Source organism: Anabrus simplex, chromosome 5, assembly GCF_040414725.1.
Source record: "Anabrus simplex isolate iqAnaSimp1 chromosome 5, ASM4041472v1, whole genome shotgun sequence".
Lineage (NCBI taxonomy): Eukaryota > Metazoa > Arthropoda > Insecta > Orthoptera > Tettigoniidae > Anabrus > Anabrus simplex.
In genome coordinates, this window is record NC_090269.1 from 94,217,112 (window position 1) to 94,244,612 (window position 27,501).

The 27,501-nt window shown below is 38.4% G+C and overlaps 1 protein-coding gene across 1 annotated transcript in view; it reads left to right on the forward strand.

Moving 5' to 3' along the window:
* Positions 1-27,501, forward strand: part of LOC136873786 (uncharacterized) — a 788,774-nt gene that overhangs the window by 105,256 nt on the left and 656,017 nt on the right. Inside the window, exons 5-7 of the mRNA XM_068227569.1 lie at positions 4,685-4,953; positions 18,937-19,117; positions 26,288-26,484. Of these exons, the coding sequence (XP_068083670.1) occupies positions 4,685-4,953; positions 18,937-19,117; positions 26,288-26,484 (647 nt within the window). The remainder of the gene's footprint in view (positions 1-4,684; positions 4,954-18,936; positions 19,118-26,287; positions 26,485-27,501) is intronic.

Sequence of the window (27,501 nt, forward strand, 5' to 3'; positions counted from 1 at the left end):
CATTGCCTGCTGTCCATCTCACAACATTCTCGAGGTCACTTTGCAGTTGCTCACAATTTTGTAACTTATTTATTACTCTATAGAGAATAACATCATCCGCGAAAAGCCTTACCTCTGATTCCACTCCTGTACTCATATCATTTACATACCATATATAAGAAAACATAAAGGTCCGATAATACTGCCTTGAGGAATTCCCCTCTTAATTTTTACATGGTCAGATAAAGCTTCACCTACTCTAATTCTCTGAGATCTATTTTCTAGAAATATAGCAACCCATTCAGTCACTCTTTTGTCTAGTCCAATTGCACTCATTTTTGCCAGTAGTCTCTCATGATCCACCCCATCAAATGCTTTAGACAGGTCAATCGCGATACAGTCCATTTGACCTCCTGAATCGAAAGTATCTGCTATATCTTGCTGGAATCCTACAAGTTGAGCCTCAGTGGAATAACCTTTCCTAAAACCAAACTGCCTTCTATCGAACCAGTTATTAATTTCACAAACTTGTCTAATATAATCAGAAAGAATGCCTTCCCAAAGCTTACATACAATACATGTCAAACTTACTGGCCTGTAATTTTCAGCTTTATGTCTATCACCCTTTCCTTTATTCACAGGGGCTACTATAGCAACTCTCCATTCATCTGATTTAGCTCCTCCGACCAAACAATAATCAAATAAGTATTTCAGATGTGGTACTATATCCCAACTCATTGTCTTTAGTATATCCCCGGAAATCTTATCAATTCCAGCCGCTTTTCTAGTTTTCAACTTTTGTATCTTATTGTAAATGTCATTGTTATCATATGTAAATTTTAATACTTCTTTAGCCTTAGTCTCCTCCTCTATCTGGATATCATCCTTGTAACCAACAATCTTCACATACTGCTGACTGAATACTTCTGCCTTTTGAAGATCCTCACATACACACTCTTCTTGTTCATTAATTATTCCTGGAATGTCCTTCTTGGAACCTGTTTCTGCCTTAAAATACCAATACATACCCTTCCATTTTTCACTAAAATTTGTATGACTGCCAATTATGCTTGCCATCATGTTATCCTTAGCTGCCTTCTTTGCTAGATTCAATTTTCTAGGAGGTTCCTTCAATTTCTCCTTACTTCCACAGCCATTTCTAACTCTATTTCTTTCCAGTCTGCACCTCCTTCTTAGTTTAGTCTCTTTATTTCTCTATTATAATAAGGTGGGTCTTTACCATTCCTTACCTCCCTTAGAGGTACAAACCTGTTTTTGCTTTCCTCAACAATTTCTTTAAACCTATCCCAGAGTCTGTTTACATTTTTATTTATCGTTTTCCACCGATCATAGTTACTTTTTAGAAACTGTCTCATGCCTGCTTTATCAGCCATATTGTACTGCATAATAGTCCTACTTTGAAGACCTTCCTATCACATTTATTTTTAACTACGACAAAAACAGCTTCATGATCACTAATACCATCTATTACTTCAGTTTCTCTATAGAGCTCATCTGGTTTTATCAGCACCACATCCAGGATATTTTTCCCTCTGGTTGGTTCCATCACTTTCTGAATCAGCTGTCCTTCCCATATTAACATATTTGCCATTTGTTCGTCATGCTTCCTGTCGTTTGCAATTCCTTCCCAATTGACATCTGGTAAATTCAGATCTCCCGCTACAATCACATTTCTTTCCTTGTCGTTTCCTACATAGCTGATTATCTTATCAAATAATTCTGAATCCATGTCAGTGCTACCCTTTCCCGGTCTGTACACTCCAAATATATCAAGTCGCCTATTATCTTTAGAAATGAGCCTTACACCTAGAATTTCACGAGTCTCATCTTTAACTTTTTCATAGCTTACGAATTCTTCTTTCACCAGAATGAATACTCCCCCTCCCACCATTCCTATCCTATCTCTACGATACACACTCCAGTTTTGTGAGAAAATTTCTGCATCCATTATATCATTACTCAGCCATGATTCAACTCCTATTACAATATCTGGTAAATATATATCTATTACATTTCTCAATTCTATTCCTTCTTTACAATACTTCTACAGTTCAACACTAACAATTTTATGTCATCCCTACTTGATTTCCAATTCCCTGTTCCCTTATCACCGCTCCCTAGGTCACCCCGTTTCCCTGAATGTACCTCCCTATTACCCTTCCAAACAAATTTCCTAACTTATACGTACCACTGCGGTTTAAGTGAAGGCCATCTGAGCGCAGATCCCTATCTCCTACCCACCCATTAGGATCTAGAAATTTCACTCCCAGTTTTCCACATACCCACTCCATAGTCTCATTTAAGTCCCCAATCACCCTCCAGTCAGTATCCCTCCTACACAGTATTCCACTAATAACAATCTCCGCTTCCTTGAACTTCACCCATGCTGCATTTACCAGATCCCACACATCTCCAACTATGTTGGTACTTATATCAGCTTGCCTTACGTTGTTGGTACCAATGTGAAACACTACCACCTTCTCCTTCCCCTCCTCCCTCACTTCTACTTTCCTCAACCTAATTCCTGGATAACATTCTACCCTGGTTCCCTTTCCTCCACACACTTTCCCCACATGTCTAACGATGGAATCCCCCATGACCAGAGCCTCAACCCTACCCACCTCATTAGATTCCCTCCCCTCCTGGTCAGCCCTCTCTTTCTTGATAGCTGCAGAAGCTACTTCCTCCTCCATTGCCTGTTTGAAAAATAAATTACTTTAATAATATTATCTACAATCAAATACAGTGCAATGAAAAAAACACGCTAGTCAAAGAATAACAGATCACAGCTCAGCGTGGCTCAGCGAGAATTTCTAAGCCTTTTGCCAGAAAGCAGGAACTCCGTCTTTTGCACATGCGTGCCAAACTTCTTTGATAGGCTGTGGAAAGAACAGCCAAGACATCACTTCACAGCGAGTCTTCGTTCGGCCACATAGAGGCAGCACTGGTCACACCAGCATTTCGACGGAAATGAGAACGTGTCAGGTGACTCAGCGGTAGCATTTAAGAGTGGTTCGCCCAAAGCAAACGGGAAAGAAAATACTGTAGAGAAAGCCATAAGCTACAGGTCTTTTAATACTTCCAACTTGCCTATTCCATAGCCACATTTGTAAATTGATGAACTATAAAAATGTTGTCAAAATAAAAGTTATGATATTGTGATGTCCTTCAATTACAAAATATCTAGTTTATAAATGTCACTAAGTAAACTTGTGTCCTCATCTCGAAGTGGTGCAGGTCTTTTCAGGCACACCCCCAATGGAGGAGAGCTGCATGTACCATTTTAACCACATACCAGCCCTCCTGCCATTCTAAAATTTCTGGCAGTACTGGGAATCGAACCCGGGCTCCCGAGGACGGCAGCTAATAACACTAACTGTTACACTACAGAGACAGAAATAAATTTCACTATAGCAACATAACATGTAATTTTGCATTACGACGTTTCTGATCTTATTTCATTTATTTTTATAACGTTGCAAAGTTCTGTTTGTGCGCGCTTACACCAAGTGTTTCTGAGTTCATTAATGTTTTGTGATTGAAGGTATTATTGTGTGTTTAATTAGTTTTGTATGAGGAATGTGTGTATGTGTTGGAGTTGTTCGCGTGTTTGTTCAGTATGAAAAACTCAGTGAAGAGCCTCTTGAAAACTGCATATGTTTCTAAATATTTTTTATTTTTGGATGGGGGAAGGGTTATAACGCACAACTGATTTTCGGCACCAGCCGCCACTGTATGTAGTGTAACGTTGTTACCATTGGTAGGCTATTCTGTAAGGAAGAAGTCAGCTCCCGGACGAAACTATCTTTATATACATTGGTCTATTTTCACACCACCAAGCGACTTGGCCATGTGGTTAGGGGCGCGCCGATTGAGCTTGCATTCAGGAGATAGTGAGATTGTTTTATTCAAACCAACTTTGCTGTATGGTAGTGAAAGCTGGGTGGAGTCACGATATTTGATTCATAAATTGGAATCACCTGACTTAAAAGTTGTGAGGATAACTGCTGGTAAAAATCTCTTGGGAACAATGGCAGGAGGGTATTCAAAATGAGGAGATAAAGGCTAAGTTGGAAGTGAAAATGATCGGTGAAGTTGTGCTTAAAAATCAGTTTTGGTGGTGAATGCATGTGAGGTGAAGAGAAGAAGGTAGATTTCCCAGGAGAATAATGGACTTCTTTGACTCGGTCGTGGAGGGATACCAAGGCGACGATTGTTAGACTGAGTCTTTAATGATTTCATGAAAAGAACTGTAGAGCTACACAAGAGCTTGGAGCTAGATGCAAATAGAGTATTGTGGAGATGATAGTTTGACAGTTCAGAGCAATACCGATACTCTTGTAACTAGCCTTTTTCAGATTTTTACATTAAAGCAAATTAAAAATTAATGTATATCATAAATCACCATGAAGACTTATGGCTGTCAGCATTCTAGCCAATATGACAACTTTATCTGTATATCAGAAATCACCGTGGAGACATGGCTGTCAGCATTCTAGCTAATACTAACAGCTGTAAGTCTCCATAGTGATTTCTGGTGTATAAGGGAACTTTTAATTTGCTTTAGTATAAAATTTGAAAAATGGTAGTTATGATAGTATTGCTCTGAACCGTCAGTTAATTAACAGAGAAGTGCAGACTTAATGCTCAAAGTCATAATAAAGTGTATGGTTGTTTGTTTCAGATAGAAAAGTGCTTCACACCAGCACATTGAGCACCCTAACTAAGGCCATTCCTCTAAGGTGGGACACACTGTTTGTCCTTTCAACACCACAGCGCCAGGAAACTGACGTCTATGTCATATTCATGACTACAGAGGAAATCCAGTTCGGCAACTTAGTAGTGCTGCATATGGGTAAAGAATCACTCAGTCTCAACACTTGTAAATTCCTTGAGGGAGGAAAGTACTATCCCATCTTGAATAACCGTCAATGCCGATCCATAATGAGTGTAGTAAGTTTCAAGCTATTTTTTAAAATTTATTTATTCATTATATATATTCAACACCAGTCACTACCATGTATTGCAGGTATACTGGATGTGTAAAAATACATGACAAAATTTCAAGGTTGAATTTCTCATTTAGGCTATAATGTAAATAAAAAGGTTATATAAACATTGGTCTGAAGATTTGTACATTGTATTATACATTGGAATGTTATTTCCTAGAATTTCAATGGTGCAACATTAGCTAATTTACAGTCCTTATCACTGAATAGGTACCATGTACTAATTGCTTGGCCTTCCTACTCACCTGATCTGAATCTGTCTGACTTCTTTGTGTGGGGTAATTACAATCATTATAGCACATGCCTGCTGTGGAGGATTATGTGACACTTTGTGAAACCTTCCTGCTCACCTGTTCGGAATCCGTCTGACTTCTTTGTATGGGGTAATTACAGTCATTGTAGCACAAACCTCCTGTGGAGGATTGTGCAACAATTTGTGGAACAATTGGGCAGTGTTTTCAAAGGTTACCTACTTAAAACGCTAGGCATTTTTGAGTGCCTTTGTAATATACGCAAACTTTTTCTTGAGCCCGATTTTTACGGGGTGAGGAGTAAGGAGGGAGCGCTGACAGTTCTGGTTTTACTGTCAACTGAATGGAAATGAAATCTGAATTGAATCAATAGTATGATCGATCGATATACATTTTCTAAACCTTTATTATCTTAGCATGATTTCTCTGAAATTACACTTCCACAACTACATGCACAATCGTCACTGTTATCTGCAGCACTATGAATTATCAGACATATCACTTTCAGAATCATTTTCACTATTGTCACTGCTATCTGCAGTACTATTAATGACAATCGCGTCCATTGCTATTTCCATTACACCGTCGTACCTCCAGTATTCCTCTTCCTGTTCTTTCACCTTTCTGCAATACCCCTCCCAGTCTGCGGCAGATACTAAATTGAATGCCTCGATGGTGAGTCGTCGTAAGTTAACTGCTGACATGTCTCCCGTAATATTATGTCGTTTGAATTCCCGTTTTATTTTTGCCCATGACAATTCATTGGCATTCAGATCACAATTGTATGGGGGAAGATGAAGGACAACGTGACCTGTCTCACCAGCCATGACGTCAACAGCATAAATTTTATTGGGAGGCCTGTTTTCCTCAACTAATCTATACAAGGCCCCTTTCCGTTGATTTGCGTCGCAGACAGTGCTTCTCTTGTGTAGCCACTCGAACCATCGTCACTCGTGTATCATACCTCGATGGTATTTTATCCACCTGTCGAGAATGATATGGTGCATTATCCAATATTATCACAGATGCAGGAGGCAAATTAGGGAGCACAGATGTTTTGAACCATTTCTCAAAATTATGGGAATTCATTTGTCCATGGTAATCACCTTGGCTACTTCTGGCTTCAAATATTAATTGTTCTTCTCCAATGAATCCTTTCTCAGATCCAACACTTGCAATGATTAGCCTTTTCGAAGAGCTTCCCCATGTCCCCATGCTGTAACACCTACAATATCGTTCTGTCTCTGCCAGCATTTTCCAGTCGTCATATTATTATCGATCCAAGACTCGACCAAGTAAAATACTGCCTTGCCTTCTTCCCTAGGATGTTTAATTGTGACAAGGAATCGTGCTCGCCAATCAACTATATCTGCCCGCTCCAGCAATAAAACACGTTTGTTTTGGACCTTCTTCCACACAAAGCCCATATTTTTCAAAACTTTTCGGAGGGCAGTTGAGCTCCACTTCCACTGAATGTCTTCTTTCACCACAGGGATCAGGCTGTTCACGGTAGGTACGACTTTTTGGACAGCATACAATTTTTCGATGGTGTTCCTTATCACTCGTTTGTCGAACTCATCCAGTTGTATCTTCCCTTGAATTCTCTCCCTACGGTAAAGAGGAGAACATCATATAAAACTTGCACATGACACCCTACTACTATCCATAATGATATAGGTTAGAGTAGATTAGTTAAACTGGTTAGATAAGCCTACCTATTTTTACCAGGGGTGGCAGGAGATTCATCGGGGTGAGAGACAGAAAATGGCTTAATCCTCTTAATAGTTGCCGCAGATATGCCTGTGTACGCGGCAACTCGTTTAAGAGACTTGCTGAGGGAGAAGAGCAGCTGTTTATTTTTTTTCTCTATAGCACAGCATTCGGCAACTTTAGCTATTATTTCTCTTCCCTCGCTGTGTATAACCTTTGAGGGGCATTTCTGTGGAGGTGTTCTAGGTGGTTCCTGTGATGTAATGAGATTTTCCTCACTCATGTTCATTCCCAACCTATTTTTTGAATTTGCTATGTAAACAACAACAGTACTAGTATGAAAAGTGTACGCCAGATGTCTCTCGGCGATGCATAATCGATTCATAGTTCGCGTTTCAAAGGTTGCCAATACGGATGGCGAATATAACCGAGGTCTACTGATTCAGCACTAGGGAGCTCCGGGCTCAAGAAAAAGTTCGCGTATAGTACAGCAATGAGATGACTAGCAGAAGCCTGCAGTCTGATAGGAGAAGGGCATTTTCAGCACTTCTTATTAAGTAATCAACTGAATGCAATGTTACAGAATATTCAAACTAAATTCTAGCAAATAACCTTTCAGCCTAACACACGATACTTGGAAGTCTTATATGTCAATAACTATGACTTTAACGACTCATGTTTATAAAATCCTTTTCTCTCCTTTACATATGAGGAATCCAACCCTACAATTTTGCAGTGTATTTTTCAAAGAGGGGTGGTGGTTATTGTTTTAAGAAGTGCAACACTAAGTATTAACACTATGCAGTGAGAAAAATGGAAGAGGTCTGACCATTTGAAAAATGAATGTATCAGAAAAAGAAGGCAAGGACCCTGAAGGGTGTGAAAATAAAATACTCCCTAAGCTTCACAAACCTATACCGTCAGAGTAGGAAAAGAACAAGAGCTGACTAAGGGAGGTCAGATAGGAAAGATAAAAGTGAGGAGCCTGGCACAAGTAAGTGGAAGTAATGCCAGACTCAGCTGTGGGAACCATGGTCGCCAGTCCACGCTCCAAAGTTCAGAGACCTGGTCCTCCTTTCATTTGCCTTTTATGACAGGCAGGGGATAACATGGATGTATTCTACAGCCCCCTCCCACAGGGGGATATTTTTGAAATTCTAAATTGTAGTATCGTAATACTTTGGCTAAATCCGCAATGCTCTTGGTAATGCCACAGCATGGTATGGCTAATTCTATACTAGTCCGTGAATTCAATGCCAGTTTTGACTCTCAGAGTGAACATTGGTGTGTAGCTAGAATTTTAATCCTTACTGAAATTTTAGTAATAAAGAGGTGCAAGGCATCATCAAAACAATTTTTTCACCCGTTCCATGAAGATGTCCACGAGATGTTCTGCACCTGGCTTGCTGGGCACTAAAATGCCATGTACTTAAACACAGGCAATAAACAAATGCTTCATGTCCCTGGCTGGTAATTTAAATTAAAATATTCTTGAATTTCTTCTGTTGTTCTTGATGTTGAATAAATAGCACCTATTCTGGGGAAAAAAATAGTGTTCTTGTGGAGAAAAATTCTCTTTGCAAACGCTGCCATAGGTTTCAGCTCTTACAAGAAAAAACACAAACCTAGATTATGTAGACAGTCCATATGCAAGTAACATTTGTTATTTGTTCTTGCTCTCTCTTGCAATTTCATAAACGTTTGAAAAATGCATTTATGATCTCTGCAGTATATTCATTGTTTCTGTACAGAGCTGAAATTTGGATTCTGAAATGTAACAACATTTAGAGAATAAATTCCTTCGAGATGTGAGTTTTCTGAAGAATGCTAAGGATCTCGTGTACTGACTGCATCTCCAACACTGTTGTACTCAGGCGCGGTGAGGAGGGAAAGAATGTTGGTACATTACAAGATATTAGAATCATTCTGTATTGACGGTTTTCACTTTACAATGGCGAAAAATGAGAGTATCCTCCTATTCAATACATCATATATTCCGTCATTAGACGGAGCATACAAGAAAAGAAAAGAAAGACCTTGGACATATTGTGAGGAAGGAAAAGTATAACCTCTTGAAATTGATCGCACAGGGTAAAATTGATGGTCATTGAGGTCGAAGTCAAAGCAAACATTCGTGGCTGAGGAACTTACAGGATTGGACAGGACTGGATTCAGGTAGACTGATGAGGAATGCCGAGCATCGTGCAAACTTCGCTGTGACTGTGACCAACCTCCAGTATTGGAAAAGGCACTACAAGGAGAAGGTGATATTCAATCAGAAGTTTCACTGTAGGTGTTGTAAGTAGTAAACATATTTTAGTAATTAGCATAACATCATGTTACATTTCATCCAAGTCAAAATTGTGGAAGCTTGCTGAAACCGACTGAGTGGAAAAATCCCCTATGAGAGGAGTTAAATGGATCACAAAGTGCAGGGAATGTCAGAAAGTCAAGCGGCGGGGGAAGACCACTCAGCTAGGCACGAACACTGTTGGCCCTTCTACTGCTTACATGTTCAAATTGTGTGTCCAACAGAAAAAAACGTACAGTGTATCTAAAAAGCTTCACTCACTAATGCCGAGAGGGAATGTCAGAAAGCAGTGTGTGAAGAATTAAGCATGGCTGCCTTGCAACCGAATACCTATGTTAGACTGCGGTCAGGGCAGATGACCGAGATGTTAGGCCCCTTTAAACAACAAGCATCATCAGACTGCAAGTGAATGCCTGGTACTAAACTATAGATTAGATAAGCTTGAGGTACTAGAAAGGAGAATTATGAGAAAAATCTTAGGTCCTGTGAAAACAATCGAAGTATGCAAATTACGATCTAATGATGATATATACAGGAACATAGAAAGCATAACAGAAACTATAAGAAAGAAGAAGAAGGAGATTGCAATTTTTTGGACATATTTACAGAATGAATGATTCAAGATTAACAAAAAGGATTTTCAAGTAACTTTGGGACAAAAAGACAACAGCTAGCTCAATTCAAGAAGTAAAGAAAGATTTAGGAAAAGGTAATATAAGAGAAAAAGAAACTATGGACAGAGAGATTTTTAGAAAAAGGGCAATAGGTATGGAAGGATTCCAAGAAAGTTTGAACAAGAAACCTGGTGCGAAGTAGTCTGAGGACAGAAAGAAACAGCATAGTGAAAGGGTGAAAGAATATTGGGAGGAATGGAAAAGAAAACAGCAAAGTATGAAGAATTGAATTGAAATTGGCATGTGGTCTGTAGCAGGTCTCATCGGAAAGAAATAATAATAATTTAGTTATTTATTTTAGAATTTATGGCCTACATTGGACCACTCTAGTCAATAGGTCTATACATTTTTTCCTAATTATGCTGAATATCGGTTCAATTTCCTTATAAACTGTTTTATTTGATATTATTCTCCATTGTCCATTAACTTGATATTGTTTATTTATGCATGTTCTAATTGAGAGGCTCGGGAGTAAATAATGGTAAGGGATATATAGATGTTTTGAGAAAAGGAGAGAAGAAATTTCTGGAAATTCTCATAATTAAGTCCTTCAATGTACAAGGGCAATAAAGAAGTTTTTACAACTTTCGGAGTTTTTAAACTTGCTTATTTTAACAGTATTTCTTATTACAGACTATGAAATAATTTTGGACAATTTTGTAAGAACTTGTTTCTTATCTCAAAAAATGACTAATTAAATTAATATTCATGTGTACTTAACATTATTTACATCATAAATGAATGCACTTAACACTGTTTACATTTGTGAATACTAATGATTTGCAAAAATTTTTAGTTTTCAACATTGTCATTTTCTTGATTATATTCAGAATTTTGTGCTAGTTTGAGGGTCTTGTACCAGTTATGATATACAGAAGGGATCAATGCCACACTGGACAGCATTTCATTCAATTGGTCTGCCTTGATTGGAAGTGTCCCTGAATATTTTATTTCAAAGCTGATCTTGGAATGAAGTTCTGGTTGCTGGGTCTTCTTCATTAGAAAGGGAAATTTTAGATCACTGCTATAAGTTCAGAGAACTGCATTTGGAGAGTTGGCCGCTATAACTCCGCCAAAAATTGAAGTTCCACGTAAGACCGTATGCTAAATTTATTTTTATTTGCTATAATTTGAGGCTGATGAAACAGTTGTTTTAAAGCAGAAAAACTGTAGACACAGTCCTGATTCATCCTTGTTACCAGAAAAGGCTTTTTCTTCTGTTACTTCCCTGATATTTTTGTAGGTATAACACCCTGAATATAGGGTAGTAAATGAGTTGCAGGATTGTGCGTGACTACAGGGGACCTAGGAAAAAGCAAGGTAAACAACTGATGGGGAATCTGCCACCTGGGCAACAGCCCTAAATGTAGATCATTGATGATTGATAGATTGATTGCACTGCGCTCTTTTTTCCTACTGTGGTGTGATGCATTGTCTAGCAAAATTACTTACCAAGGTGGGAGATGGGGAGTAACTGATGTTCAAAATAATGTTCATAACATTTCCTATCCATTTTGTTGTGCACATCAGCGGTATTCTTTTTACATAGGAATGTTATGTGTTGTCTACAAATCCACTCTTGTTACCTGTATGGACAATAGAAAAGTGGGGCCCATGTACTTTTGGTGCCTTTAAGCCTGAGGAAAGTCCAGTCAGAAAAGCCTGCCTTGATGACTTAAATGTAGTGCCTTGCCAGTCTCTTCAATGCATTGTCCCATGTTTACCCAGGTTTCATATCTATACAAGATATTCCTCTTCATGTCTCAAAATTTGTTTATTTGATGCAAATAGATCATCCCTCTCCAACATTAGAGCTTTGCTGCCCTGCCTTTTGTAAACAAAACCCAGGATCTTTCAGAAGGGCATAAAATGTGTTTCTTTTAAAATTCTGAAGTTCAGGGTCATTATTCACAGTCATTAACACAGATGATAATGTCGGTGGCTGATTTCTTAAAATGAAATCATGCACCTTGCACATAATAGCACTTTTAACAAAGTCACTACATTTCATAAGTCTGCTGTATTTTCTATTCACTTTTCTTCCTTATGTCTAGGTGTCATCAGGGGCTACGAGCCAGTTCACTGCAAAGTTTGAACACTAATGTCCTAGATGTACCTGTAGGAACAGCAGTTTCTTCTGTGATCCAACTCACACTTTAGCCAGGATTTCTACTCTTTAAATAAATGAAAACATGTACAACTAATGTCCTCTCTTTACTCCTCTTTTTTATTCCACCAAAACATCAGCCATTTCAATTCAATTGAATACAAAATAAAATACACATACTTCTTCTTCTTTACCTGTTTACCCCCCAGAGTCGGTTTTTCCCTCGGACTCAGCAAGGGATACCACCTCTATCACCTCAAGGGCAGTGTCCTGGAGCTTCAGACTCTGGGTCAGGGGATACAACTGGAGATGATGACCAGTACCTCGCCCAGGCGGTCTGACCTGCTATGCTGAACAGGGGCCTTGCGGGAGGATGGGAAGATTGTATGGGATGCTCAAGGAAGAGGGAAGGAAGCGGCCGTGACATTAAGTTAGGTACCATCCTAGCATTTTCCTGGAGGGGAAGTGGGAGACCATAGGAAACCACTTCCAGGATGGCTGAGGGGGAAATCGAACCCACCTCTATTCAGTTGACCTCCCGAGGCTGAGTGGACCCTGTTCCAGCCCTCATACCACTTTTCAAATTTTGTGGCAGAGCCGGGAATCGAATCCGGACCTACGGGGGTGGCAGCTAATCACACTAACCACTACACCACAGAGGCGGACATACACATACAGACATACAATAGTAACACCAATAACAGACAGTGATTCATAAATTATGTTATCAGCAGAACTGAGCATGTGCTTGCTTCAGAGAATCATGCAGAACAGGACATGGGTCTTCTTTCCAGTGTAAGGTAAGGTAAGGTAAGGGTTATTCTGCCCGAAGGCAGGTTCGAACCTCCGCAGAGGTGTACCTGAGCCGGAGTATACATACAGTAGGGTGCCCAGTTCCTTTCTGCTCCTCCATTCCCGTACCCCTCACCAACAGCACGTGGCAACCCATCCAAATCTTGACCACACCCAATGTTGCTTAACTTTGGAGTTTTCACGGGATCCGGTGTTTCAACATGGCTACGGCCATTGGCTCTTTCCAGTGTGCTAACCTCAAAATGTTTATTATTACTGAGACGTAGTAAAACCTACACTTGTGTGCAATAATGAAAGTAATCAATTGGTAGGTAATCGTATAATGCTGTTATGAGGAACTAATATATATTTAATGTTGTTTCATTACAACAGGGTAGGCAGTAAAACCCAGTGTGGGGAGGTTTCCAATAACAAGTAAATTGAGCATTGATTCTTGCTATATACAATAGAGCTTAGAATATGACTAATACCCACCCTCCCATCATCCATACAACGGAATACGCACCTCCCAGTTGATCGACTGTGTCGACTCCTCCCTTTGTTACATTGTAATCCAAAACTACCTCTAATTCACCTTTAGCTTCATCAACTCTTCCAGAATCCTGCATAGTTGGAGTAGTAAAACTGCCTTTTTTTTTTTTTTTTACCCATTACATATGGAATTAACATCATATCATTCTGGAAACAAAACTGATAGGACTGGAGAACTCTACCTTTCTGAGGCAAAAATTCTTGTGGGATCTCGCTATTGTTTCTTTCTCAACGTACCGATGCATGTCCACTGCCTATTCTACAAGGAAGTGGTGAAGAAATAGCTGGTGTACCAGTTTTCCATTGTAATCTTTCTACCAGAGCCTTCAATGTGAGAACAAGCCTTCCTACAATGTCACTGGGAGAAATGGAAGCATCATATGGTCCTCTAGGTTCTTTTCCACAGTACACTTCAATATTACTTGTGAAGAATGTTTTAGCATATCCTAAAACAATAATCTTTATCCCATACTTTGCTGGTTTGTTTGGAATATACTGAACAAAAGAACAGCGACCCCAGAAAACTTGCAACTTTTCATCTACTGTGACAAATTCACCCGCAATGCAAGTGTTCTTTCAGTTCACCACAGTCATCTAATGTTTGCCTTATTGCACCTAGTTCATCAGTTACTCTTCTTTCTTGTCTTGTGGTCTTGTCATCAAAATGGATACAACATAAAAGGAACAGAAATCTTCTGTAGCTCATCACAGCTCTCATTATCTTCCTGTGCCATCAGCTGTCCATAGTTCAACGACATTAGTGTGGTTTACTTTTGTAGTCCCAATGAGATACAGCAATTCCAACAGTGCCATTATTTCACACCTTGTAGTTTCTCTTAGCATCCCTTTCTCTGGAATATTGTACATTTTCTTTCTTATTAGACTGAATACATAAAATCATATATCTTACTATTTCATCAATCATTTCCAGGCTAAGTATTGTCCAGAAAGCCTCTCTTTCACTTGTGACCCCTCTGGCAATAGGTTTAGGCCCAGAAAATATTTTTATAATGTTCTTTCTTCTTGTTTACCTGGTCACATCAGCACATATTTTATTCCACTTACATGATTTATCCCTCCCAATAAAACTATCACTAGTGGAGAGTGACTGTTCATGGTCATTATCTGAATCATGTTCTTGTTCAGAAGCTAAATCATGATCAGTTTGAGTGATAAGTTCCTCTTCTTCCTCAGCGTCATCGTCATTTTCATTGCCTGGTATGGTGCTGAACCCTGGATCCTCGTTGAATTGCACTCAGTTTCATTGTCGGTCAGTTTTGATTTCACCCTGCATAAATTGACAAGAACCCCCTTGTTATGTGTTCTGTTTTTTATCGTTGAAAAGCTAACAGAATAAAAGTGAAGGAAATATTTCTTACATGACCAGGTGCGTAGCGTATGTTCTACACTGAGATGATGCACTTGTTGTTTATTTTATTTTACTGCTGCTCACTTGGATGTATGACAGTGCAACTTATCAATATGCAGCTGAAGCAATAATGAAGGAATAGGTACAAGCTTGCATTTGTAAAAAAACAGTGGAACGGTACAAGGCAAAGTTATTTGTGGTTGGTGCACTTTACATGTGGGTGCGCCCACTCAAGGTTTAAAATGATCAGCACCTGCAGCATGGGAGTAACAGGCTAGTTTCTGTTCATGGGATATTCTAACCTCATTTGAATTTTGTCAGCTAACTTACTTTTTTTTGCTATTTTGCTTTACGTCGCACCGACACAGATAGGCCTTACGGCGATGATGGGATAGGAAAGGCCTAGGAATGGGAAGGAAGCGGCTGTGGCCTTAATTAAGATACAGCCCCAGCATTTGCCTGGTGTGAAAATGGGAAACCACAGAAAACCATCTTCGGGGCTGCCAACAGTGGGGTTCGAACCCACTATCTCCCGGATGCAAGCTCACAGCTGCGCGCTCCTAACCGCACGGCCAACTTGCCCAGTAGCTACCTTACTAACAACTGTTCTTGTTAATATGTATATTTGTAGAAACGCTGCTTCCGTCATATTTTGAAAACAATTACCTCTATCAGCAATGCTGTTCCAAAGATCTAAATACGGCAATTTTGTATCCAAAGCATGATTCACAGCAGCCATAAAACAGCAAATGTTAGACATTTAACAATGGCTAATGGGATGTTATATTAATATGTAGTTTCTCAAACTGGTTAATGTTAACACTTGTTGATGAAACACAAATTTTGTTAATTTGAATGTTAAAATGATTTACCAACTTGTTGAGTTTAAGGCCCTCTACACACGGAGCTACTCATTAGAAACGTGACTGGTTTGTAACCGGGGTCACAAACTGGTTAGTAACTGAACAGCGACTCACCTCCACACACGAAGCTACTGTACGGTGACGGATTCTTCCTGATTAGCCATTTGTAAAGTTCGTTGCAGACTCGCTAGATCGCTTCTTAACTTTGCTAGAATGTCAACCACTGACTCAAGTGATGAAGAAGACATGATTGTGTTTCATTAATTCAGGGGAAAAAAATAGAAGAAGGTATTGGGTTCACCCATATCTTGAAAAGAACATCCACTGCAAATTATTCATAGCAGTAAAGGAGTTCGAACAAACGGATGCTAAATGTATTTCTTTTTATCGTATGACCAAATACAGTTATATGGACTTGGTGCAGCTTATTGCGCCTGCCATTCGACAGCGAAATACAAATATGAGGGAATGTGTGAGTTCTGAGGAAAGGTAAGAAAGGTAAGAAAGGTGAACTTTTTTTTACTATTTGCTTTACGTCGCACCGACACAGATAGGTCTTATGGCGACGATGAGACAGGGAAGGGCTAGGAGTGGGAGGGAGGCGTCCGTGGCCTTAATTAAGGTACAGCCCCAGCATTTGCCTGGTGTGAAAATGGGAAACCGGGAAACCATTTTCAGGGCTGCCGACAGTGGGGTTCGAACCTACTGTCTCCCGAATACTGGATACCGGCCGCACTTAAGCGACTGCAGCTATCAAGCTTAAAAAGTGATCTTTATTTTTACACAAAAATTAAAAAGCTTAGAAAAGAATTCCATTCTTTCTCCGTAATGTCCTTTCTTGTGTAATCCTTCACTGTACAATTGTACGGGGTGTTTTTTAATTTCTCCCACTAACTTTATGTTGAAAACTTGTTCGCTCGCCATCGTAAAAAGGCACTTGATCACTGGGAACTGAGAAACTAAACTTGCAGGTGACTGGCTCCGTGAGTCACCTGGAACTGTTTACAAACTAGTTACTAACAGATTACTAACTGGTAGCGCCGTGTGTGGCTTTCCATTGAAATACACAGGAAGTGACACTCAAGTTATCGGCCGGAAACTTCAGTTACCAATCAATTACTAATGAGTAGCTCCATGTGTAGATGGCCTAAGTGTAGATGAAATCGGATCTAGTAGCAGAATCATTGGCTATTTAGGTCCATCTATTCTGATTGTGGCGGTAGCTTCACCTAAAGGTTGGGAAATGAGACGGTTAGCTTATCAAAATACGCAAAATCAAACCATAACTTAATTTACAGGTAGTCCAAATGACAACTACGGGAGGACGTGGAAGGTGGAAGGAGTCCTATTGAGGTCCATGGGAAAGTATGATGGTATGGGGAAGAAAAGGTTCTCGATAATCACCCTCAAACTATTAATTATTAACAAAATGAAAATGTTTACAAATCAAAACAAAGCAGGCAAATGACAATTTAGAACACTTAAATCAAGAGATAATTAAATAAACTATTAAACCAAAACCGTAATCTAATCAAGCTCTTTGGGCAACAAGAAATGAACTTTAACATAGAAGTTGACACAGAGTGAATGAAGGCATTCTTGAAAGAATTAAAAAAAAAAAAATTAATGTGATGTACAATACGTTATTCAAGGAAGAGAGTTACATTTACTTTTAATTACAAAATACTGAGCCTGAAAAGAGGTTTGCCTCCAAAAACAATACGTTGCGGACTAGCTTAACAGCTAAGTCATACTGATGCTCAATTTTAGTAAATGAAGAAATCCAGAGGAAAACTCCATAATGCAAAAATAAATTACATTATCACAGAAAATTACATTAAATAAGAAAAGGCCAAAACACAAAATTGAATTTAGAGATTGAATTTAAATGAAGTGAAAAGCAATAACATAGTGCTTACCGTAAGAGACCGGGGATCCAAGGCAGGATGGACGCAAAAAACGTCCGCCCGCTGAGTGGAACGGAATTCAAAAATTGAGAGAACAAGCTTGGCTCTGGCCAAGTGGCCAGCCGCCGGAAATGGAGCGATCGAGAAAAAACAATTAACGCGCCTGCAGGACTTACATTCACCAATAGGAAGGGGTTTTATTTTGGCCAATAAGGGCCCAGAGAATTTGATGAGAAAATACCTTTATAGCCTCCAGCAATTTCCTTTCTGATGCAACCGGAAACTACCAGAAGCATCTTACCAAAACCCGACACGTGCGACTACACCGTGCCCCGAAAGTTACAGAATAAATGATCTACACATAATGAAATTGCTGCAAATAAATAACCCTAAAATTATTAACATTTTTCACTCAAAACACACATACAGAAAAGAAACATTTTTCAATTAAAACACACATACAGAAAATAAACACATTTTTCAATACAAAATAATCTACAAATGTTTGTCTTCTTACTTAAATATTACACATAGTCAATTTTGGGGGCAAAGCTATTTTACATGTTTTACACATACTACACTGATCATATAATTGTCATTGCATGACTTCGTTTCCGTTACCCAGCACTGTGACTGGGAAGAAGCGGATGACATAGTTCTACGACAAAATGATTTTTATTAGTTTAGAGTAGGGAAATCCAAGGCTGATCTTTCTTATTTAGAGAGAGAGACAACTCTTAAAGGAACAGTTTGAATCTGGGAATAGAGGACAGATTGCATTTTCAGGGTGTGAAGGTAAGGATGAGGAGAAATCTGCATCCACTACTGGAATGAGTTTGTCCATTAACCTGGATGATTTCTCTGCTGTCACCTTTAGTTCTAGTACAATAGTATATTATGACTATTATTTATCAAACTCAAATGCTTGAGTGAAAAGATTTACACGATTATCAAAATGTTCATGCCACACAAGTTGTGATTTATTGCAGGCCATGAATTGTCTGGGTAACATAAATATTGTCATGTATTACATCAAAATGTTTGATTTTCCTCAATGTATAGGTCTCTTTAAAGTAACCTGGATAAGATTAAATATAAGACGTAGCAAAGTTGTTGAAGTATCTTTTCTTCATATTAATAAAAATGTGTCAACTTATAATGTGTTATCTACTCTTTGTATTTGAACAAGAAATACAGTAGGGTAATCACTAATTTCATGATGTAGGTATGATGTGAAGAGAGTGATGTAATATAGCTTTATTTGTTAGTGTCCAGAAAACACCTACTTTTCAGCTGCAAAATTGTTTAGAAAACACCTAGTTTTTGTTGTGCAGTGGATAAAGGTGTTTATATTTCTATCCAGAAATGAAGTAAATTTCCTTCTGTTTCAGAATGATTCACCTGAAGCCAAGCATTACTATTTCCACCCTGGTCAAAATTTCATCACTGTGACCTCACCAATAAATGAAAATGAAAATGGACATTTGATGGATATACCAATAAATTACCTGAAAGACAAGCTCTTCCTGAGAATGGGTGGCCCACATAACGAAATATTCTCCTCAACAATACGTAAGTATTAAAACCACTTACTTATTTTAAAGAAGCACAGTCATATACCGGTATGCCCCATGTGAACAATTGGAAAATTGCATGTAAATCTATAATTCTAATGTTTTAAGTAGGCCTGTACTACCGGGGAAAACTTGATAAGATCCAGGGTTGGAATTTTATCTGTTTCTGGAAGATGGGATAGGAGTGGTAAAGGTAAAATAGATGTGTTAGAATAATTGATGGATGGACTGAAAGCAAACACAGAAGGAGAAATTAGGAGGGAAGAAACCCAAGAAGTATTTTAGTAAATGCTGTATTAATTAACTTACAATAAATATTCTCTAAATTGAATCAGTGAAAAGAGTTCACATTTAACAAGAAAATAGTAACTTTGTGACTAGGTAGAAAAAATATACAAATTTGATATTAACAAGATAAGAAAACAAAAGTTTGCCGAACTTTGTAATATTAGAAGTGAAAGGAATTTTACCATTATATTTATTAATTAAATAGGTCTGAATTACAAAAGAGAAAAAACACTCAAAGACTCGTTAGTCCATAAATTTACTTTGAAATGCCTGAAGTGAAAGATCTTCAAGACACAGTAGATGTTTAATAATCTTTAACCAGAAACACATGAACATTGACGCAAAGAAAATAGAGACAAAGACTCGTTAGTTCATAAATTTACTTTGAAATGCCCGGAGTGAAAGATCTTCAAGACAAAGTTATTATTTGATAGTATTGCACTGAATCTTCTTAAACTGATTGTGACACTAGTTGTAATGAAAAAATATATGAATTTTGAATTAACTGAAGTGTCACTTTATGGAATTCTATTACTTAACTTTACACTCTTCCTTGGAGAACAGCATGATGTAGGATGCATAAAAAGGAACCACACAGAATCTCGAAAAGTGCGGTCGAAATTCTCATAGTAGCAGTTGACAGACGTCTGTGACGGTCTTGTAGATAGTGGAAGTAAAAGCCTCACTCCCATTGGAGAGAAAGGCGAGGTCAAAATCAATCAGGTTGCTGCATGTTGTCCAGGAAACTGCTGGTGCGGCCTTGAAGAAGGGTAAGGGAAGGTTGCAGCCGTTGTTTAGCCACTTGATGTAATTTGACAGATCTCCCCATCCTGGCTCTCGACTGCACTCCGGTACAAAGACGGATCTCTCCGTCCCCACGTAGTGTTTATTTCCAGACCCACTCCAAGCCGGTTTCATTTGTGAAAGGATTTGATATTAGTAAGGTAACCTCTTGACAGATAGAAGCACTGTTTTATTCCATTGATGTATTCGATAAACACTTCTGTGCATTTATTCCATGGAAAGACTAACCTGTATCTTAGCAACCTCATCGTAAGCGAAATCATGACTGCCAGTATAAATGGTCCATTATTGGACATTATAAATTTTCCAGCTAACTCATTCCTGGTTGCCAGCGTTTCGCCCCTGTGTGCTAGGTTGGGCTCGTCAGTTGGTACCTAGCACACCTACCAAGACACATGGCTAGTGCATACCGTAGAGGCCACTGTGTAGGCTACTTGAAGCCACCGGCAGTGCCAATGCACTATGAGAGACTGCCTGCCTGCTTGGCCATCAGATGATATAAATGATGATTCCCTATCTATGTCATCATGGCTTCCTCCAAGTTGAGTAATGAAGTGATTATAAGGGAATTTTTAGAAGAGAGTGACATCGATATAGAAATAGGCGAAGAAGAATTTAGTGGAAGTGAAAGTAGTTAATGTGACAGTGATGTAAGCGCTGGGAGGAGTGAAAAAACTGCTGTTCTTCCGTCAAATATGTCACTAAATTTTAGGCCTACGTCTGATGCCATACCAACAGCTTCTAATCATATTTTACATGATAGAGAATGGAACTGGGAGCACGTGAGTAATACTCATCGCAACTGGTGAAATGAATAGTGTTGTTCAAAGGCACCTAGGACAATGCCGGAACGAACCGCAAGTTGTGAACGAATTTCTAACAGCAGACTTTTGGAACATCTAACCAAAAGATAAATGCTTATGCAAGTGAATGTCTTGTATCAGCTGCCTAGGATATAAATAGGGTAATGTCATATGAAAAGGAACACTGGCTTCCTGTATCTGTGGATGAAATGAAGGCCAGATTACCTTGAAGTGGTAAAGTATGATGGCAAGAAGTAGTTCAGACCTAATCTTGTTGTTGACTACAACTGTGGAATGGGTGGTATTGATTCCCATGACCAGAGACTCTCATCATTCCCCTTAATGAGAAAGTATGTAAAAGGATACAAAAAATATACTTCTACATGCTAGACATGACACTTCTGAATTCCAACATCATTAATCGCCTCCTCAACCCTGACAAGAATCGAGTAGGCTTTACCATGTTCCGGATCAATTTGGCCGAACAGCTGTTGGCGTGACCTTGCCTGACTATCCAAAATAAGGATGCCCAAGCCCTGGAGATACACCACTGAGACTTCAGGGGAGGCACTGGGGACACTTTCCAACCAAAATATCCCCAACAACGAAGAAAGTTGTCCCATCACGGAGATGCAAAGTCTGTGTGACACGGGGTCTGAGGAAGGCAAAGTACATCTGACAGCAGTCTGGATATTTCCCCTCATTAGGTTGCTGTAAAGCATGCTTTTTCAGTGCCGGTGATAATATCATGTAAATTAATGAAAATAAATGGTACACCAAGGCATAAATAAGTTCAATTAAATGGTATGTGAATGACTTAAAGTGCAAGCAGCTGGTCGGCATGTAGAGTTACAATCAAGGTTGACCCAAAGTTGGCAAGTAGACAGTCCCAACACATCCTGTGTATTAGCTATCAATCAAAGTTTTTAATTTTCATGTTCTGTATTGATGACAATATAATTATGGTAGATAAAGGAGGTAATCCACGTAATCAATAAAATATAAAATTAGTACTTCAATTTACTTTAATTATCGTACTAGTTTCAGCTTATGGCTGAGGATGGCCTAATATCACTAGGCCAAAACTAGTACTATAATTAAAAGAAATATAAGTACTAATTGTATATATTGTATTGATTAGACGGATTACCTCATTTATCTACAATAATTAGCTATGAATAGGCAGGGCTAAGTGGCTCAGATGGTTAAGGCGCTGGCCTTCTGACCCTAATTTGGCAGGTTCGATCCTGGCTCAGTCTGGTGGTATTTGAAGGTGCTCAAATACGTCAGCCTCGTGTCGGTAGACTTACTGGCATGTAAAAGAACTCCTGCGGGACTAAATTCCGGCACCTCGGCGTCTCCAAAACCATAAAAGAGTCGTTAGTGGGACGTAAAACAAATAACATTATTATTATTATAGCTATGAATAGTGTAGAGTTTTATCATGGCTGGCTTCTTAAAGAGCAGAGACAAATTCGCATGGTCAGCATGACGTCCGAAAAGTGAGACACGACCAGCATGTTGTGGACATCAGCGAGAGACGAGGTGGAAGGCACAGGAAGAGAGTGAAGAAGCGCTATATTTATACCCAGTGGGTGGCTGGGACTAAGACAGAAACTAAGATTGTGCTGATTAGAAAAGCGATTTATGAATAGAAAGTTATACACAAATACACTTAAACATGAGAAATATAATAAGGGTACAGTGGTTGTTATAAATAGATAAGGAATAAGCTAGAAAGCAGCAAATAAGCAAAATGACTATTGAATGATGTAATGAGAATCGTCACAGTGCACAAGTCCATTGACCAATGAAATTTAAAGTATAGAAAGCTTGAGATTGGAACAGTTTTCAAGCAAAAAAAAAAGGTGATCAGTACATTAAATGCTAGAGTGAAGTGCAGATGCAAGACAATATATAGGCAGAATAGTATGCAAATTTATAAGGCTACAACCAAAAACATCAAATGGAAAGGTACTGTGGCATTAAATTAACCTAGAAAAGGGAATAGTAAACAGTTAAACATTTAACAGTAATAACTAGAAACTTAACATATTCGTGCATACCAAACATATACCATAACAGAAAGAAGATGATCTCCAGAAATTAAGGAATTGGGCAGAAGATAGGAATGGACCTTGGAAGATGTGTAATTGAAACCATCCCATGTCTCACAAGCCTAATAAAATCAGAGTTAGAAAAGAACACGAAGTGAAAACGGGAGATCAGGTCGGAGGGATGAAAGTGTGGGGTGTTGGTGGTTATTAATGTTTTAAGAGGAAGTACAACCTATACCATTGTATTTAGCACAACCATGTGATACAGTAGAATTTACACTGTTTGAGGACATCGAACTCCCGACCTTCAAGACTCTTAGGGCCTAGTACCCACATCAAGGTACCCTTTTATACATTCGCAAAAGGGAAAAGATGCATTTTAAAAGCTTGTCAGCTTTTTCATGGTGTGGAGAATTCTGAAGCTGTCAGGGATGTGCAAATCTACGAGTCATCTACCAGATTCATAAGTAGCATTGGAGCTAAAACACTAGTCCTGGAATATATGTATATGTGTGTGTTGTTTGCTGCCCCTTTCCCACCATTTCCAGTGTTCATTTTTCATCTCCTTAGTACTACTAACTCCTTGCACTGCATCATTATAGTCATAACTGTCACTATCAGAATTTTAAAAATTATTGTCACTCTTCTCAGATCTGCCACTGTTACTATCATAAATGAAACCAAGTAATTCTTCACAATCTAAAATTTCTGACTCACTCTCATTATCAATTCTGTTCAGAATATCCAAAATATAATCACTAGCTAACAACTGGATTTTATGCAGTATGCTTACTGCTTTACTCATCTACTCACCTTCAATGGAGACAGCCATGACAGGGAATAACTTTTCAAGGTCAATTATAATGTGAACTGGTCCAGATAATCAAATGCAATCACTATGGGTAGAAAGAGGAACTCTTCCTCTTTTTGACAGCATATATTATGTCAGTGCCCTCTCTTGGCAGAACATCTGAAATATGCACTCAAAGCTACTCGATTTCGACGCCACCAAAGTACGTTGCATCCCACGAGCTATTGCATGGCTGGGAGCCATGAGTATATGCCAATGAGTGAACAGGGAAAACAACAGATCAACATTTGGATCAAAAGGATCCAGAAGAGACAAGAGCAGAAGCTCATGCTACAAGGCCAAGAATAATATGAATAGAATGTTCAATAGAAAAGGTCAAAAACAGAATAGAAGGGGATGCTGAACCCTCTCTATCTATCCCATAACATGACCACAATAAAACCAAATGGGGAAGAAGGTCCAGCAACACAGAGGATGGTATTGAACTGAATAGCTGGACCTTCATTTTAATTAATGTGAATGTTTGTCAATATGGATCATGATGAAGTTTATATCATATGAAGACCACGAAAGTTAGTGACTGAAAAGCAAGAAGGAATAAAATTAAATGTAGAAAAGCTTAGCCGCAATACAAAAATGAACATGGGAAATGAGTCCACATTCATGCTTTCTTATTACATGACAGGGGCCAGTGACCCAGAAGTTAGGCCCCTTTAAACAACAAGCATAATCATCATCATCATCATCATCATCATCATCATCATCATCATCATCATCATCAACTATTATGACATGACGCTTGTTCGGGTGGTTACATTCATAGCAAGAAAACCTAGAAAGCTACATTTTACAACACCTAAATTAAGAAAACCCTACATTAAAATAAAGTATCTGCAGCTCATTCCTAACTGTTACTTGCTAGAGGGGAACACCAGTATCATCCTGTCGCCATATGGAAGTAAGTTCACATGATGTTAAGTTTTAGGTGCCTATGTTAGATGCTACCCCAGCTTGCCAGCTGCCTTATGTGAGGGAGGCCCTCACTAGTCGATGCTCAACTCCAGATAGCTATGTAAGGTCCAATTTTGGTCTTATTTATAAGGGTGAGCTGAACTATGATTGATTGACTAAATTTTTAATTGCAGTAGAGGTAGCTAAAGAACAGAAGAATATTACAATACTCCACTAAAAGGCATTCATTCTTGGTCCTTAGGCAGCACCCCAAACCAAATTAGTGACGTCTGTTAAGAATCTTCAAAATCTTCTGAAAGTTCCCCATGTCTCCATGTGATTTCACTCAGGTGTTTAAGGTGTTGCTTACCACCAGGGAGAGGCCTTTCAGTTGGAATAATAATAATAATAATAATAATAATAATAATAATAATAATAATAATAATAATAATAATAATAATAATAATAATAATAATAATAATAATAATAATAACATAATATGTGACATACGACATATGACAGTGGTTATTATTTATAAGTTTCATATTCCGTATTGATTGGATTCAATGTAATAGACAAGAAAAATATTCCACCGATCAATACATTTATTGTGAATGAATTATTGCACTAGTACCGGTTTCGGCCTATCATGGCCATCATCAGCTAACACACAAATTTACAGTCATTAGACAAAATTACAAAGATGTTACGTTAGAGCATCCGGATGTCTAATGAAAAATGGAAGTAAAATATATTGCAGTATGTTGCGTTAAAATATCTATGATTAAAAGTGGTGATGGTGTTAAACTAAAACCTATTGATTGAGCATGGACATGAGTACATAAACACATTAAAATATATATGCCAAATCATAAGACACAAAAATATAGTACATTAAACACATTAAAACATGGTATATTTTAAAAACGTCTATTAAAATTTGAGTTCATGTTGTGTTGCATTCATTCTTCAATCCTCTTGTAGTTCTTGTGTTGATTAAGTTGTATTAGGTGACTATCGAGAATGTTCTATGGCTGATATACTTTGTATTGGTATGTTATAAGAACTCTTGTCATTCATTGGCAGAACACAACAAATCTCCAAACATATCGGCACACAACCTCCACAGCAACAACAATAACACCATATAACGTGCATAGACGAGAGAGGTGTCACCACCAACTGCTCTAAAAAACCCTATCTTGCTGTATATATAAATCTTACCTGACTACATTAACAGTTGAATTGCACAGTACTCAATTTTCAAATTTTAATGACAAGAGTAACTGCAGATCCTTGTTATAATTTGAAAGGACAGTATCACTTGTGTAATACCTGCATTTAAGCCCTATTCCTGCCCCTTAAGAAGCCTTTTTTAATCATTTTGTTCAGTAGAATAAATTATTCTTCCTGGTATTTGTCCCACCTAATTACTTTATGTCTTTCATTTACAGCAAAGAAAGTGATGGCATTATCAGTAGCTCGGGGTCGACTGGAAACAGTTCTTACCATCTATTTAACGGTACCTTCAATCGTCTGCCTAGAAATGACATACTTAATGCGAAATTACCCTGGAGCAGAAATTGAACTCTTGCTGGAGAATAGTTCGAGGAACATAAGGTTGGGTGTGGTGAATGGTGAGGAGAATAAGGTAAGACACAAGAGCTGAAGTGCTGAGACAAAACGTTAGTAAATACTTAATGACATCTTTCTTTCCATAAATTGAACGTCATCTTCTCTCCTAGCTGTATCTGCGCCTTTCAATTAGGCACTCCAAAATTTACCTGGAATCGGCATGTCTATTCCTGAGACTATACTTTTCTTTCTATCACCACATCTTTTGCCACCCCCTCTTTCTGTAAGCTGTATTCAACAGATCTTCTCTAAGTTGCTTTCAACCTTCCTCTTGCTATGCATGGTTCCATTAAGTCCAAGGATCGATGTATGATGTGAAATTTATCTTGTCTTACGTGGCAGTATTAAGATAGTAGTGGGAATTGATTGAAATTTCTTACTTGTTTTAAAAATTATATTTGTTGTTGTATAAGATTTTAATTTGTTTGAACCTTTGGACTTGGAAAAGAATTCTGTTTTAGGTACTCTTTTTTATGTGTTGTATCATAATGATAATTTATCTGTGAATTTTAATTTTTTGTTGTCAAAACTTGTGAAATGGCATATACCTACATGTCCAGTTCTGGAAGCGCATTTCCTGTTGCATAAACAGGGACTTTTTTTGAACATTTGTCAGCAAGAACGAAGAGACTTTTGATTGGAGAAAATAAGAGTTAATGTAATTGGTGAATGTGAAAGTCGAAGGTGGTGAATGTGAAAGTCGAAGGTAAATTCTAAATTCTGATTGGTTCTCTTTGGTGGTTGCACCATTTCCTGTTTCTCTATCTTACCCAGCTCCTTCAGTGGGAGCAAGGTAGAATCTGAGTCTTTGATCATCTGACCATCGTAGTGAGCGGCCGTGCTCCTCCTTCGGTCCCTTTGTGGGAAAACCTGGTTTCAGGGTAATCACTGTTTCTATGTTTATTTAGGTTTTTAACTTCATTTAAATGTAATAATTTCTTTTTCTTACGCAGGAGTTTATCCTTGAGTTTCACGTTCACCACTAAATTTGTCAAAATGACTTAGCTTTTCAGCTAAGATCTTCCCTTTTGTT